General features: G+C 43.9%; 1 protein-coding gene across 1 annotated transcript in view; it reads left to right on the plus strand.

The window, feature by feature from the left end:
- Window positions 1–16,177, plus strand: part of LOC123171145 (nuclear intron maturase 1, mitochondrial) — a 47,720-nt gene extending 31,543 nt beyond the window's left edge. The window contains exon 3 of the mRNA XM_044588772.1: window positions 13,677–16,177. Coding sequence (XP_044444707.1) covers window positions 13,677–15,866 — 2,190 coding nt within the window. The 3' untranslated portion in view covers window positions 15,867–16,177. The remainder of the gene's footprint in view (window positions 1–13,676) is intronic.
- The last annotated feature ends 1,841 nt before the right edge of the window (window positions 16,178–18,018 follow it).

Genomic DNA, 18,018 nt, shown 5'->3' on the forward strand with positions numbered 1-18,018 from the left:
TAAGGAACTGCCATCTAGCTCTGCACTTGATTCACCTTCTGTTTTGAGTAAGCTTGCGACACCTAAACCTGCTTCTGCTATTAATTCTGATACGTCGCATGTTATTGATGATGCCACTTCTGCTATGCATGATACTTATGATGAAACTACTTCTATGCTTGATACTACTGTGCCACTTGGTGAATTTCTTGATGAACAACTTGCTAGGACTAGAGAGAATGAAACTATTGAAACTGATAATATTGATGATAGTGATGATGAAGACTCTCCCCCTAATAAATATGAATTACCTGTTGTTCCTGAGGGTTATGTTATGGATGAACAAGCTGCTGGAGCTATTTTAGCTTGCAATGATAGATATGATCTTAAGAAGTTATTAGCTAAATGGAAGCAGCAATCTCTTAATGCTAGAATGAAACCTGACCCTGCTTTTGCTACTTCACCTATCTGTGTTACTGATAAGGATTATGAATTCTCTGTTGATCCTGATATAATTACTTTGGTTGAATCTGATCCTTTTTATGGCTATGAATCTGAAACTTTTGTGGCACATCTTACTAAATTAAATGATATAGCCACCCTGTTCACTAATGATGAGAGAACTCGCTACCTTTATATCCTTAAAATATTTCCGTTCTCATTAAAGGGTGATGCTAAGATATGGTTTAATTCTCTTGATCCTGGTTGTGTGCGTAGTCCCCAGGATATGATTTATTACTTCTCTGCTAAATATTTCCCTGCTCATAAGAAACAAGCTGCTTTAAGGGATATATACAACTTTGTGCAAACTGAAGAAGAGAGTCTCCCACAAGCTTGAGGGAGGCTTCTCCAATTACTTAATGCTTTGCCTAATCATCCTCTCAAGAAAAATGAAATACTTGATATCTTTTATAATGGACTAACTGATGTTTCCAGAGATTACCTGGATAGTTGTGCTAGTTCTGTTTTCAGGGAAAGAACACCGGATGAAGCTGAAATTCTATTGAATAATATGTTGACAAATGAAAATAATTGGACGCTTCCTGATCCAATTCCTGAGCCTATTCCTAAACCAACTCCGAAGAAAAGAGGCGTTCTATTTCTCAGTCCAGAAGATATGCAAGAGGCAAAGAAATCTATGAAAGAAAAAGGATAAAAGCTGAAGATGTTAAGAATTTACCTCCTATTGAAGAATACATGGTCTTAATTTACCGCCTGTTGAAGAAATATATGATCCTAATCCATTGCCTACTGAAGAAACACATGGTCTTGATAACCCGACACAGGTAGTAAGGGTAAATTCTCTCTATAGATATGATAAAGCTGAAATCCCTCCTACTAAGTTTGCTAGCCAATGTTTGGATGAGTTTGATAATTTTATTGTTAAGCAAGAAGATTTCAATGCTTATTTTGGTAGACAATTAAAACAAAATGCTTATATGTTATATGTCTAGAGTTAAATGTGAACTTAAACTCATTAGTAAACATGCTTCTATGGTTACTACTCAAGTAGAACAAGTACTTAAAGCTCAAAATGATTTCCTCAATGAATTGAATAGTAAGAATAACGATTATGCTGTTAGAGTGGCTACTAGAACCGGTAAAATGACTCAGGAACCTTTGTATCCTGAAGGCCACCCTAAGAGAATTGAGCAAGATTCTCAGAGAAATAATTTAGATGCACCTAGTCCTTCTAAAAAGAAGACAAAGAAAAATGATAGGACTTTGCATGCTTCTAGTGAACCTATTGCTGAACCACCTGAGAATCCAAATGATATTTCTATTTCTGATGCTGAAACACAATCTGGTAATGAACATGAACCTAATGAAAATGTTAATGATAATGTTCATGATGATGCTCAACCTAGCAATGATAATGATGTAGAAATTGAACCTGCCGTTGATCTTGATAACCCACAATCAAAGAATCAACGTTGTGATAAGAGAGACTTTGTTGCTAGGAAACACGGTAAGGAAAGAGAACCTTGGGTTGAGAAACCCATGCCTTTTCCTCCCAAACCATCCAAGAAAAAGGTTGATGAGGATTTTGAGCGCTTTGCTGAAATGATTAGACCTATCTTTTTGCGTATGTGATTAACTGATATGCTCAAAATGAATCCTTATGCTAAGTATATGAAAGAAATTGTTACTAATAAAAGAAAGATACCGGAAGCTGAAATTTCCACCATGCTTGCTAACTATACTTTTAAAGGTAGAATACCCAAGAAACTTGGAGATCTAGGAGTACCTACTATACCATGCTCCATTAAAAGAAACTATGTTAAAACTGCTTTATGTGATCTTGGAGCCGGTGTTAGTGTTATGCCTCTCTCTTTATATCGTAGACTTGACTTGAATAAGTTGACACCTACTGAAATATCTTTGCAAATGGCTGATAAATCAACTGCTATACCTGTCGGTATTTGTGAGGACGTGCCTGTTGTGGTTGCAAACGTTACTATTTTAACGGACTTTGTTATTCTTGATATTCCCGAGGACGATAGTATGTCTATTATTCTTGGAAGACCCTTTTTGAATACTGCAGGGGCTGTTATTGATTGCAACAAAGGCAATGTCACTTTTCATGTTAATGGTAATGAGCATATGGTACACTTTCCGAGGAAACAACCTCAAGTTCATAGTATCAATTCTATTGGAAAAATTCCATCGATTATTTTTGGAGGTTTTGAATTTCCTCTACCTACTGTCAAGAAGAAATATGATATTCTTATTATTGGGGATGTGCATATCCCCGTTGAGGTAACATAGTGTTATTCGAAATTTCTCCGGTTCCATGTTATTCGGAATGAGTTTGTTAACAAGACTTGATCAACCTTGTTAGTGGATTCCTTTTGATGAGCATGAGATGGATGAAGTTAGAAAGCACAACCTTCTGTACCCTCCTTTTACTTTCTGTTATTTAGTTGAAATAAAGTAAAAATAGTATTTTTCTGTCTTTTTCCTGAATTATCCGTGCAATATAAAAATACCCCGAAAATAAAAGTTCTCCAAATGCCCTGCCAATTTAATATGATTTTTCTGGAATATTTGAGAATATCTGGCACTGAGAACACAGCAGGGGGAGCAAGCACCTGGCCACGAGGGTCCAGGGCGCGCCCACCCCTACAGGGCGCCCCCTGCCTCGTGGGCCCACGGTGGCTCCCTCCACTTATTCCTGCACCCACACACTTCTTCTTCCTCCCAAAAAAATCACCATCCAGCTCAAGCACGAGTTCTAGCTCATTTTGCTGCGATTTTCGATCTCCTTGCTCAAAGCACCTCTCACAAAACTGCTTTGGGGGATTGTTCCTTGGTATGTGACTCCTCCATTGGTCCAATTAGTTTTTGTTCTAGTGCTTTATTCATTGCAAATTTGTGCTCCCTAGGTGACCATGTTCTTGAGCTTGCATGTCAAATTTATATGGTTCCAAGTAGTTCTAATGCATGATATAGGCTCTAGGCACTTGTAGGAGTAGTTGCTATCAATTTTGTTGAGCTTGGTTCACTTTTGTTTGAAGTTACTAAAAATTTCAGAATTTTTCAGAAAATAATGAAGAGATTTTTGAGGGGCTCATCGAGCCGAAGCTCGAAGGAAAAGCAAAGTGAGGAAGCAGAGAGGCCCAAATATAATTTGCCTCGCACCGCGGAGGTTCGGCCGTGTGAATGGCCTTCCGATGATTTCTTGAGAGCAGCCGGGATTTATGATGATTTTTATGAATTGGCTGAGAATGCAGGCCTCACCGACTTCCTCCGCGACCAACGCGAACAGTATCTCTTACTCACCAATACTTTTGTGCAAAACTTCTACTATTATCCTAAGGAATCACCTCCTTCAGTAGAGTTTCATTTATATGATGTGGTTAAGAAGATGTCACTATATGAATTTTGTAGGGTTTGCAAAATACCTTTCGAGGGTAGCTTAGAGGAACCACATCGTAAAGATGTGGACGGGTTTATTGATACTATTACTGTAGGGGAAACTAGGAAGGTTTCCGATGCAAGAATCACTAGCATACATTTTCCTGTTTTACGCTACTTTGCAATATTTGCTAGTCGTTGCTTAATTGGTCGCGGAAACTGTGGAAACCTTAGTGTTCCTGATATTATTATTTTGTTCCATGGTTTATTTTGTGATAACTCTGTTAGTATGGGCGGTATTATTGCTAAACGGTTAAGTCTGAACCGTACAAAGGGCCCCATCTTTGGAGGTATTTACGCTTCACGCCTTGCTGCACACTATAACATACCTATTAGGCACTATGAAAAAGAAGAAAAATTACTGCCCAATGCTTATTTAGATTATAAGAGTATGGTAGCGCATGACTTTATTGTTAAGAATAGGGAAGGGGCGCTTAAATACAAATTGTTCTTTGATAAACATCACCCTGAGACTATTACCTTGCCTGCTCCTTCCTTGTTTGATTTATCTGCAGGTCCGTATCTCGTTCCGCTGGCGGCCATTCACACCTACCGGAACCCTACATCAGCCACAGAGCCGGAGCCGGAACCACAATTTGAACCTCCACGACAGTCTAATTACCAGTGGGATCCGGAGATGATTGCCAATCGGTGGCAATCAGAGTCTTCTTCATCTCAGTACGACCCCGGCTAAAACTATGGATATCCGCCAGGCCATCCGTGGCAATAAACCAACTTAGGCCAAAAGCCTAAGCTTGGGGGAGTACGTATTTCTCACCGACATTACATTCATGTTCACACACTCATTGCTAGAAGTCGGTGCTCATACTTTTTCACTATAATATCCATGCTAGTTTATTTTCCTTTTATGCTTTCTTCTTGTGTGTTTGTTAAACCTTAAGAAAACAAAAAAAATAGTTGTAGCTTTTAGCTAGTTTACTTTCTTGCTGTAGTACTAATAATTAAAAGAAAACCCAAAAAGATTTCCCTTTCTTCTTTTGCTTGTTGGGAGCTTTCCCGTGTAAATAGTTTAATTTCTTTTCTTTTCTTTGGGGGTCGATAGGAGAAGACCATGATTAAATTGTTGAAGTGGCTCTTATATGCATTATTGTTGATTTAACCAAGAGCCCATATTGCCTTGTCGTCTCATGTTCATTGAATTCTTATAGATTCCAGCTTAGTCCAATGCACGTGCACTATTATTATTTTCACATCGTTCGGTCGTGCAAGTGAAAGGCAATTATGACGATATATGATGGACTGATTGAGATGAGAGAAGCTGGTATGAACTCGACCTCTCTTGTTTTTGTAAATATGATTAGTTCATCGTTCCTGATTCAGCCTATTATGAATAAACATGTTTGCAATGACAATTAGAGATCATAGTCGCTCGTGTCATGCTTGATTAGCTATGAGTTATAATGGTTTACCTTGCGTGCCAACATGCTATTAAAATGGTTGTGATGTGGTATGATGGGGTGGTATCCTCCTTTGAATGATTTAAGTGACTTGACTTGGCACATGTTCACGCATGTAGTTGAAACAAAATCAAAATAGCCTTCACGATATTTATGTTCATGGTGGATTATATCCTACTCATGCTTGTACTCAATGTTTATTAATTTTAATGCATGTTCATGACTGTTGTCGCTCTCTAGTTGGTCGCTTCCCAGTCTTTTGCTAGCCTTCACTTGTACTAAGCGGGAATACTGCTTGTGCATCCAATCCCTTAAACCCCAAAGTTATGCCATATGAGTCCACCATACCTTCCTATATGCGGTATCTACCTGCCGTTCCAAGTAAATTTGTATGTGCCAAACTCTAAACCTTCAAATGAAATTCTGTTTTGTATGCTCGAATAGCTCATGTATCAACTAGGGTTGTCCTGTATCTTCCATGTTAGGCGGGTTATTCTCAAGAGGAGTGGACTCCGCTCCTCACTCACGAGAAAATGGCTGGTCAACGGGATGCCCAGTCCCATGCTTTATGCAAATCAAATCAAAATAACTGCAAACAAAACTCCCCCTAGGACTGTTGTTAGTTGGAGGCACTCGTTATTTCGAGCAAGCCATGGATTGATGCTTGTTGGTGGAGGGGGAGTATAAACTTTACCATTCTGTTTGGGAACCGCCTATAATGTGTGTAGCATGGAAGATATCGCCATCTCTTGGTTGTTATGTTGACAATGAAAGTATGCCGCTCAAAATATTATTTATCTCTGCTTTAAAATCGAGCTCTGGCACCTCTACAAATCCCTGCTTCCCTCTGCGAAGGGCCTATCTATTTACTTTTATGTTGAGTCATCACCCTCTTATTAAAAGCACCAGCTGGAGAGCACCGCTGTCATTTGCATCCATTACTATTAATTTATATTGGGTATGACTATGACTGGATCTCTTTTACCATGAATTACAATGTCTAGTCAGTCCTTGATCTTTAAAGGTGCTCTGCATTTATGTTTTGCGGTCTCAGAAAGGGCTAGCGAGATACCATCTTGTTATATCATATTATGATTGTTTTGAGAAAGTGTTGTCATCCGAGATTTATTATTATTGCTCGCTAGTTGATTATGCCATTGACATGAGTAAACATGAGACCTAAGTGTTATTGTGAATGTGGTTAGTTATAATCTTTGCTGAAAACTTGAATGCTGGCTTTACATATTTACAACAACAAGAGCAAACAGAGTTTGTAAAAGTTTTTCTTTATCACTTTCAGTTTATCAACTGAATTGCTTGAGGACAAGCAAAGGTTTAAGCTTGGGGAGTGGATACGTCTCCGTCGTATCTACTTTTCCAAACACTTTTGCCCTTGTTTTGGACTCTAACTTGCATGATTTGAATGGAACTAACCCGGACTGACGCTGTTTTCAGCAGAATTGCCATGGTGTTATTTATGTGCAGAAACAAAAGTTCTCGGAATGACCTGAAACTCCACGGAACTTATTTTTGGAAAATATTAAAAATACCGGAAGAAGAATCCATGTCAGGGGGGCCTCCACCTGTCCACGAGGGTGGGGGCGCGCCTGCCCCCCTGGGCGCGCCCCCTGCCTCGTGGGCCCCCTGACGCTCCACCGACCTCAACTCCAACTCCATATATTCGTGTTCGGGGAGAAAAAAATCAGAGAGAAGGATTCATCGCGTTTTACGATACGGAGCCACCGCCAAGCCCTAAAACCTCTCGGGAGGGCTGATCTGGAGTCCGTTCGGTGCTCCGGAGAGGGGAATCCGTCGCCATCGTCATCATCAACCATCCTCCATCACCAATTTCATGATGCTCACCGCCGTGCGTGAGTAATTCCATCGTAGGCTTGCTGGACGGTGATGGGTTGGATGAGATTTATCATGTAATCGAGTTAGTTTTGTTAGGGTTTGATCCCTAGTATCCACTATGTTCTGAGATTGATGTTGCTATGACTTTGCTATGCTTAATGCTTGTCACTAGGGCCCGAGTGCCATGATTTCAGATCTGAACCTATTATGTTTTCATGAATATATGTGAGTTCTTGATCCTATCTTGCAAGTCTATAGTCACCTACTATGTGTTATGATCCGGCAACCCCGAAGTGACAATAATCGGGACCACTCCCGGTGATGACCATAGTTTGAGGAGTTCATGTATTCACTATGTGTTAATGCTTTGGTCCGGTACTCTATTAAAAGGAGGCCTTAATATCCCTTAGTTTCTGCTAGGACCCCGCTGCCACGGGAGGGTAGGACAAAAGATGTCATGCAAGTTCTTTTCCATAAGCACGTATGACTATATTCGGAATACATGCCTACATTACATTGATGAATTGGAGCTAGTTCTGTGTCACCCTATGTTATGATTGTTACATGATGAACCGCATCCGGCATAATTCTCCATCACCGATCCAATGCCTACGAGCTTTTCACATATTGTTCTTCGCTTATTTACTTATCCGTTGCTATTGTTACAATCACTACAAAACCCAAAAATAGTACTTTTGCTACCGTTACCGTTACTTCCATACTACTTTGCTACTGAATACTTTGCTGCAGATACTAAGTTATCCAGGTGTGGTTGAATTGACAACTCAACTGCTAATACTCAAGAATATTCTTTGGCTCCCCTTATGTCGAATCAATAAATTTGGGTTGAATACTCTACCCTCGAAAACTGTTGCGATCCCCTATACTTGTGGGTTATCAATCGACAACAACATAGACAAGCAAAATACTATCAGGTACTAAGTTCATGATAAATTAAAGTTCAATTAATCATATTACTTAAGAACTCCCACTTAGATAGACATCCCTCGAATCATCTAAGTGATGACGTGATCCATCTCAACTAAACCATGTCCGATCATCACGTGAGATGGAGTAGTTTTCAATGGTGAACATCACTATGTTGATCATATCTACTATATGATTCACGCTCGGCCTTTCGGTCTCAGTGTTCCGAGGCCATATCTGCATATGCTAGGCTCGTCAAGTTTAACCCGAGTATTCTGCGTGTGCAAAACTGTCTTACACCCGTTGTATTTGAACGTAGAGCTTATCACACCCGATCATCACGTGGTGTCTCGGCACGACGAACTTTCGCAACGGTGCATACTCAGGGAGAACACTTATACCTTGAAATTTAGTGAGAGATCATCTTATAATGCTACCGTCAATCAAAGCAGAACAAGATGCATAAAGGATAAACATCACATGCAATCAATATAAGTGATATGATATGGCCATCATCATCTTGTGCCTTTGATCTCCATCTCCAAATCATCGTCATGATCACCATCGTCACCGGCGCGACACCTTGATCCCCATCGTAGCATCGTTGTCATCTCGCCAACTATTGCTTCTACGACTATTGCTACCGCTTAGTGATAAAGTAAAGCAATTATAGGGCGATTGCATTGCATACAATAAAGCGACAACCATATGGCTCGTGCCAGTTGCCGATAACTCGGTTACAAAACATGATCATCTCATACAATAAAATATAGCATCATGCCTTGACCATATCACATCACATCATGCCCTGCAAAAACAAGTTAGACGTCCTCTACTTTGTTGTTGCAAGTTTTACGTGGCTGCTACGGGCTGAGCAAGAACCGTTCTTACCTACGCATCAAAACCACAACGATAGTTCGTCAAGTTAGAGTTGTTTTAACCTTCTCAAGGACCGGGCGTAGTCACACTCGGTTCAACTAAAGTTGGAGAAACTGACACCCGCCAGCCACCTGTGTGCAAAGCACGTCGGTAGAACCAGTCTCGCGCAAGCGTACGCGTAATGTCGGTCCGGGCCGCTTCATCCAACAATACCGCCGAACCAAAGTATGACATGCTGGTAAGCAGTATGACTTGTATCGCCCACAACTCACTTGTGTTCTACTCGTGCATATAACATCTACGCATAAACCAGGCTCGGATGCCACTGTTGGGGAACGTAGTAATTTCAAAAAAAATCCTACGCACACACAAGATCATGGTGATGTATAGCAACGAGAGGGGAGAGTGTTGTCCACGTACCCTCGTAGACCGAAAGCGGAAGTGTTAGCACAACGCGGTTGATGTAGTCGTACGTCTTCACGATCCGACCGATCCAAGTACCGAACGCACGGCACCTCCGAGTTCCGCACACGTTCAGCTCGATGACGTCCCGTGAGCTTCGATCCAGCAAAGCTTCGCCGGAGAGTTTCGTCAGCACGACAGCGTGATGACGGTGATGATGATGCTACTGACGCAGGGCTTCACCTAAGCACCGCTACGATATGATCGAGGTGGATTGTGGTGGAGGGGGCACCGCACACGGCTGGGAGAGATCAACTTGTGTGTCTAGAGGTGCCCCCCTGCCCCCGTATATAAAGGAGCAAGGGGGAGGCCGGCCAGCCCCTTGTGGGCGCGCCAAGAAGAGGAGTCCTCCTCCTAGTAGGAGTAGGACTCCCCTCTTTCCTACTCCTACTAGGAGGGGGAAAGGAAGGGGGAGAGGGAGAAGGAAAGGGGGGCGCCGCCCCCCCTCTCCTAGTCCAATTCGGACCAGCGGGGGAGGGGCGCGCGGCCTGCCCTCTCTCTCTCCACTAAGGCCCATAAGGCCCACTATTTCTCCGGGGGGGGTTCCGGTAACCCTCCGGCACTTCGGTTTTCTCCGAAACCACCCGGCACACTTCCGGTGTCCGAATATAGTCGTCCAATATATCGATCTTGACGTCTCGACCATTTCGAGACTCCTCATCATGTCCGTGATCATATCCGGGACTTAAAACTACCTTCGGTACATCAAAACACAAAAACTCATAATACCGATCGTCACCGAACTTTAAGCGTGCGGACCCTACGGGTTTGAGAACTATGTAGACATGACCGAGACATGTCTTCGGTCAATAACCAATAGCGGAACCTGGATGCTCATATTGGCTCCTACATATTCTACGAAGATCTTTATCGGTCAAACCGCATAACAACATACGGTGTTCTGTTTGTCATCGGTATGTTACTTGCCCGAGATTCGACCATCGGTATCTCAATACCTAGCTCAATCTCGTTACCGGCAAGTCTCTTTACTCTTTACGTAATGCATCATTCCGTAACTAACTCATTAGTCACATTGCTTGCAAGGCTTATTGTGATGTGCATTACCGAGAGGGCCCAGAGATACCACTCCGACAATCGGAGTGACAAATCCTAGTCTCGATCTATGCCAACTCAACAAGTACCATCGGAGACACCTGTAGAGCACCTTTATAATCACCCGGTTACGTTGTGACGTTTGGTAGCACACAAAGTGTTCCTCCGGTAATCGGGAGTTGCATAATCTCATAGTCATAGGAACATGCATGTATAAGTCATGAAGAAAGCAATAGCAGTAAACTAAACGATCAAGTGCTAAGCTAACGGAATGGGTCAAGTCAATCACATCATTCTCCTAATGATGTGATCCCGTTAATCAAATGACAACTCATGTCTATGCCTAGGAAACTCAACCATCTTTCATCAATGAGCTAGTCAAGTAGAGGCATACTAGTGACACTATGTTTGTCTATGTATTCACACATGTATTATGTTTCCGGTTAATACAATTCTAGCATGAATAATAAACCTTTATTATGATATGAGGAAATAAATAATAACTTTATTATTGCCTATAGGGCATATTTCCTTCAGTTCCCTCAATGGAGAAGATGATCGAACAATGGCAGAAGGAAGGGTGAAGGCAAATGGAGGGAGGAAGAGCGTGCGATAGCAGTTCCAAATCGAGAGAGAAAGGCGAAGAGGCGGTGGACGGTTGCCACGGTACACGAAGAGGCGCCTGGGGAGCGAACGGTTGCCACAGAGGTCACACACTGACGACAAGGGCCGAGTGAACCGCATGCGTATATCGCACACACCTTGATCTGGCTGACCGTTTTTTTGTGTTGCCTAATCACAAATAGTTCATACGAGTGAACCGTATGCTGTATATCGCACACATCTTCATCTGGCTGCCCGTTTCTTTTGTGTTGCCTAATCACAAATATTTCATCCGAGTGAACCGTATGATGTGTATCACACACGCCTTCATCTGGCTGCCCGTTTCTTTTGTTCCTCCTCATCGCAAACAGTTAATTGAACTGAACCGTATGCCCTTCATCGCACACGCAACTAAAACCTGAACCGTGTTTGATGCATCCGTCATCGCAAACGTTTTATACATTTCGGACGGTTTTCATACACCACCATTTGCGATTATGGCATTGCACATAGTTTCTCGAAGGGTCTCTGATCGTAGTGTCGCGTTAGCAGCATCCTGCAGTAGTGGGTGTTCCAGGTGGCGTGAGCTGCGAAACTATTATGTGCTGTTTCAAATGAAGACCAAACTCATAACTCAAATATTCACCTCCACGATCAGATCGTAGAAACTTTATTATCTTGTTACGATGATTTTCCACTTCACTCTGAAATTCTTTGAACTTTTCAAATGTTTTAGACTTATGTTTCATCAAGTAGATATACCCATATCTGCTCAAATCATCTGTGGCGTCTGTTTGGAACTGCCACGACGCTCTGTTTGGAACTGCACCAACTGACAGCTCCACCATTCAATATAAATACGTATCCGATTTATTGCCTCAAGCCGAACCATTCCGACAGAAATATGCATGGCCATGGATCAGCTATACATGCCTGATGTGGCCCAGTGGCTTCATCTTTCGTATTCTCCTCTGCCTGAACATTGGCGCCCCTACCCACCATTGCCTGTGTGCACCTCTACCTGCTACTTATGAAGTACGGCCACACTTCCAACATTCGCCTAAGCACCATGCTCGCCATTGCCTGTTCCAAGTCTGGCCTCGACACACACGCTTGCAGTATGTTCAGCGACACATGAGCAGTCCTTGCCAAGCCTGCCCTTACCCATCCGTGAGCCCCTACTAAACTCGTAGCCGGCCATCACGTGCCCTACTGCCACGACGCGGACAGGGAGAGGAGACAAAGGAAGGTCACTGTAAGAGAGGGAGATGAGATAGGCGAGAGGAAAGAGTGCTTACCTACGGCCGACGCGCGCCCACGTCGATGTTAGTGGCTCTTGACCTGTACCACGTTCCTTAAACGATGCAACTCTTGCGCTTGCCCTCGTCTCCTCACCCACCTCCTCCTCCTCCTTCCCATCGCCAGCGTCCGTGGGAAAAGTAGACAGCGAACTGCAGGCAGTGACCTGCGGCGGTGGCAGGAAGTGCAGAACGTCGAGGCAGCGGCATCAAGGGAGGCACTACACTTCAGATCGGAGGGGTGGTTGTTGCGGCGGCGGTGGCATGCGTTAATCGTGGCACTGGGATAGATGGCGGTCGTTCGTGGGGTGTAGGGCAGATCAGTTCGGTAGGGAAGAAAACCAAATAAGAAAAGGCGCCCGGTGGGAGGAAGGACGTGGGGAGGTGGTCAATCAAGAGAAGTAGAAAGCCAGAAAAATCGTGTGGGGAAGCGATGGACAGAAAAAATGATGGGAGGAGGTATCGATAGCATAAGGAGGTGATCGAACCATCACGACGTTTGATTCTTCTTTAATAGTAGAAATTTGTATCATCAAACGGTTGACGTGGATGTGGTTTGCATGGATTTGAAGATTTGAAAGTAAGGGACATGGTTGCACGGACGAACATTTAAGGGGGAACGCTGTCTGCGCACATACAGAGGGGCGGATTTGCCCAATGTTTGTAGATGCTCTTACAAGCCAAAAAGTTCTGCTGTAAAAATCAGATGATCTGGATTTTGGTTTGAAGTTAGATTGGATGGCTGTGGAGACAACCAATCGGTGAAATTATCACCCGACACCAAACCTGGCCATATGGGTCATGCCTCGTAGGCACGGAATTTAGGCCCGACATATGCCCGGCGTGACACGCCATTAAAAAGGTCGGGCTGACCTTCGGCCTACCACGGGACTAGGCAGATCCTGAAAGACAGGCCATAAGGCCGGGCACAACACATACTTTTTGATTGCTTGCCAACACGGCATGTCCAACGCGTAACTATCATTTATCTATACTTTTTAAGTTTGTTGGTATTTTAATTTTAATTTTTCTGTATTTCTTCTTTTTTAGTTTATTATTTTGTATTTTTCTTATTTTTTTAGATTTCCCTGAATTTTCTAAAAACAAACGGCCCAGAAGACCGAGAAACAATTTAGCCCGGCCTGTAGTGCCAGGCCGGCCTTTATAACTGGCATATCGGGCCGATCCCTATGGCCAGGCCTTCAGGCCGACACGGCCATGTGGCAGGACCTTTTTTACAGCCGGGCCGGCCCATGTGGCCAGGTTTGCCCGGCACCTAGCCTAGCCTAGCCTCTCAGGCCACCCGAGTGTGTGTAGTCACAGTCACCGCCCACCACCTGTTCGAACAAAAACCTCCCCTCCGATGCCACCGCCGCGCGCAGCGCTTCGCCGTCTTCTCCCCGCCACCGGCATCCAACCTATCCGGCGCCGCCCCGCGCCGCCTCCACCAGCCGACCGGAGCCCCCTGCCCGACCCCTACGCTCTCCTCGTCCACGACCCCATCGACCTCCTCTCCTCGCTGTGGCGCCGCGCCTTCGCGCACCCGCCCTCCTCCCCCTTCCCCAACCTCTCCGGCTACGCCTCCCGCCTCGACCTCTGGCTCCTCTCCTACCAGCGCGCCTGCGCCCACGCCACCGGCTCCTTCCCGCCGCGCCAGGCCGTCCCGCTCCCCACCCTCCACTCCCTCCTCCGCCTCCGCGCCGCCGCCCTCCGCCGTCACCCCGCCTTCCCCTGGGGCGCCTCCACCCACCTCCTCCTCCGCTCCCCCGCCGACGCCCCCTCCACCGTCCCCGTCTCCCGCCGCAAGCTCACTGCCCGCCTAGCCAACGCCCCGCCCCCCTTCCAGGACCACGTCGTCCAGGAGCTCCTCCTCCTGCTCCTCGAACCCGTCTTCGAGCCCCGGTTCTCCCCCAAGTCCCACGCCTTCCGCCCTGGACGCGGGCCCCACACTGCCATCCGCTCCGTTCGCTCCGGCTTTGCCGGCTACCTCTGGTTCATCACTGCAGACCTCACAACCGTGGTCGACGCCTTATCGTCAGACACCATTCTGTCCTGTGTGGAGAAGGCCGTCTCTGATCGCAAGGTGCTGTCTTTGCTCAAGTCGGCGCTCAACGCCCCAGTCCGGCCCGGGTCTGTGCCTCCAAGGGAGAAGGATCTCGATGGGCTAAGCAAGAAGAGGCTAAAAAGGAAGGTGCTCAGGAAGAGCAGGAAGAAGAAGGTGCTTAATGAGGATGAGCCCAAGCCAGACCCTTATTGGCTGAGACTGTTCTTTGGGTTCGCCCCAGAACAGGCGTGTCACGTGCCGGAATATGGGCATTGCGGGATAATTAGTCCATTGCTCGCCAATGTGTGCCTTAATGAGTTGGATTGGTGGATGGAGGAGAGGATTAACGAGTACTTCCGCCCGTCAAGGCATGATTCGATATGGAAGGAGGCGGGCGATGAGGGATGTCATAATCCATCTTGGCCTGAGTTTGTTCCATCAAGTGGGAGGGAGAAGACCAGGAAGATGGATTTCCTTAGATTTGGCTCTCATGTGTTGATTGGGGTCCGGGGGCCGAGGGAGGACGCGGTTGAGATAAGGAGGCAACTAATGGAGTTTTGTGAGAGAACATTTGGTTTGAGGCCAGAGAATTCGTCAGTGGAGATTGAGCACATCACAAGGGGGATTGAATTCTTGGATCATGTCATTGCCCGCCGGGTCATCTACCCAACCTTGCGATATACCGCCAGTGGAGGAAACATTGTGAGTGAGAAGGGTATTGGAACATTGTTATCTGTCACAGCAAGCTTGCAGAGGTGCATAAGGCATTTCAGAAAGCTTGAGCTTGTAAAGGGGGACAGGGATCCTGAGCCATTACCGTGTTCACCAATGCTGTACTCTGGGCAGGCACACACTAATTCTCAGATGAACAAATTTCTTGAGACCATGGCTGATTGGTATAGGTATGCGGACAACCGGAAGAAGATTGTAGGGTTCTGCGCATATGTTATACGCAGCTCTTTGGCAAAGCTTTATGCAGCAAGGTATAGACTAAAATCCCGTGCTAAGGTTTACAAGATTGCATCGCGTGATCTCAGCCGCCCGTTGAGGGAGAGCACAAACAATGATGCACCAGAATACTCTGATCTCTTGAGGATGGGAGTTGTTGATATTATTGAGGGTGTACAATTTGCGCGCATGTCATCAATTCCATCATGTGATTATACAACTTTCCCTAGAAACTGGGTACCTCACCATGAGCTTGTATTGCACGAGTATATCAAACTGCAAGATCCAAAGTTCTTCTGCGAACTTCACAAGACAATCAAACGACGGGAGATAAGTTCACCACAGGATGACGTATCGAAGATGGTGTGGCATTATAAGGTTCATGGTGTTTATGATAATAACAGGGTCTCAAAGAAATTAAATGAATGGAGGAGTAATGATGAAGCTGTCAATGGGGACACACAACTTCTGTTGGATAAGTAGTCCTATATTTCATATCATTTGTAGAGATACTGATGGTATACATCGATTGCACATAAGCAGATCTCCTGTTTGAACAAAAAACTTTTTTGGACAAATAGTCCTAATTCTGTGTGCGGAATACCAATGGACGATGTATGAACGACCTACTAGCTAAAGATCAAGAACTCGGGCAAATATTTGGATGTTCAACAGTACATGTTTGAACATGTACTACAATACTACACCTAATCTCGAGGTAAACTCATGTGTTGTAACTTTGTGTACTTGTCCTGACATCATTATGAGACATATTATGCCATTCTTTTTCTGTTTGATGTTCTTGCAAACTTATGTTTCTACGGTAGTAAGAATGTGTTATTTGTAGTTACTGTGACACTAGCAAAGCTGGGAATACAATGAAAATTTGCATTTCTAGTTAAGTAGTCAATTTGACAAGTTGATGACACTTATTCAAGCCTTACACAGTTAGACTAACATGCTAGTTTACTCAATATATTAATGATATAAAACTATGGCACATATACTTTTTGTGCTCATAGGTAGACAATAATGGGAGGAAGAGCCATTGTTTTTGAAAGTTTGCTGTTGTTTGGAAGTGACGATGGATAGTTTCATATATGTGATGTTTTTTGTAAATTCTCAAGGCTTGTTCTTAGGATTTGGAAGAACTGATAAAGAGTATAAGCTCATGGGAAATTTTGTTTCGTTCAAAAAAAAGGGCACCAATACTGGTGCTTTTTCTGTTGCAGGATTCCATGTGACATTCAATTTGTCCTATTCCTGTGTTTTTTTTGTGGCCCTTACAGAAGGTAATAAGTTATTTTCTATTAGCTTCTAATATAAAGAAATATCTACTCCCTCCGTCCCACAATATAAGATCGTTTTTCAAGCTATGTTAGTTTGAAAAACGATCTTATACAAGCTATGTTAGTTTGAAAAACGATCTTATATTGTGGGACGGAGGGAGTGATTAAGAACATATAGTCATCTAATAAATTGACTAGATATGGACTGATTGCTTGTGTCCAACAAGCATTCCAACAAGCATACACTGTTTATCAGAACACTGCTTTCAGGGCCTGTTTGGGTTGTAGGATTTTCACAAGAATTTTGGAGATTTTTGTAGTTAGGATTTTTCTTCCTACAAGAGCCCCTTGGAACAATTAAATGACATTGCAGGAATCCTATGAAATTCCTACGGATCCAGGTCTCTTTGGTCAGAAGGATATTAATAGGAATTTTGAAGGACTGTAATCCTTGGGAAGATTTCGTATGTTGGTGGTCTGTAAGGTTGCATTTCGTAGGAAGTTTTCCTATGCGGTCTTTTCTACTCTATGTCAAAGTAAAAACCATTTGACACATACGTCTTGGAAAAATTGTTCAGGTTTGCCATGGTGTGAATGTGTGATAAAGTCCTATAGTATTCAAGAAGGCATGATGGATGAAACTTTAATCCTGCAATTTTCATGTTCATGCACTTTTTAGGGCCATGCAAATCAAAGAGGCCTGGAATGACCCAGTCCGCACTCCGCAGGAATTTTGGGGCAATCCTAACATGAGGCTAGACCTCATGGAAAACGCCTTTCTGGGTCTTGCATGGACCTTCCATCCGTTCCTCTTTTCAAATTCCGGCTAAATTCCTGTGGAGTATGGAAATGATTGTTTATGCAAATTCCCGTTGTTATTTGCCTTAGGATTCAACAAGGAATCTGATGTTTTTTCTGTTCCAAACAGACATGAGTTTGAGCCAATATAATTTAAGAAATCCAAGGCAAATGAGCAAGTAACGGGTGCAGCGTTTTGGTGCCCAGGCTCATCTGCACCCGGTCAGAAAACAAATCATAAACAATTCAAAAAAAATTGCATGGTAGAAAATTTGTTGCGTGAGGCCTGCTCCAATTTTCAGATCATTTGGACATCTCAATAGCTCTCAGCAAAAAAGACAAATCGGGTCAGAACAGTGCATGAACAATAAACTTTTTTATAGACCCCGAATTTGTCTTCTTTGCTGAGAGCTGCTCAGATGTCCAAACGATTTGAAAATTGGAGCTAACCTCACGCATCAAATTATCTACCATGCAAAAAAAAGGATTTTTCTAGCATTTTTTTTTGATATTTTTTCCTCAGCATGGGTGCAGATGAGCCCGGGCTC

The sequence above is a fragment of the Triticum aestivum genome, chromosome 7D, assembly GCF_018294505.1.
Source record: "Triticum aestivum cultivar Chinese Spring chromosome 7D, IWGSC CS RefSeq v2.1, whole genome shotgun sequence".
Lineage (NCBI taxonomy): Eukaryota > Viridiplantae > Streptophyta > Magnoliopsida > Poales > Poaceae > Triticum > Triticum aestivum.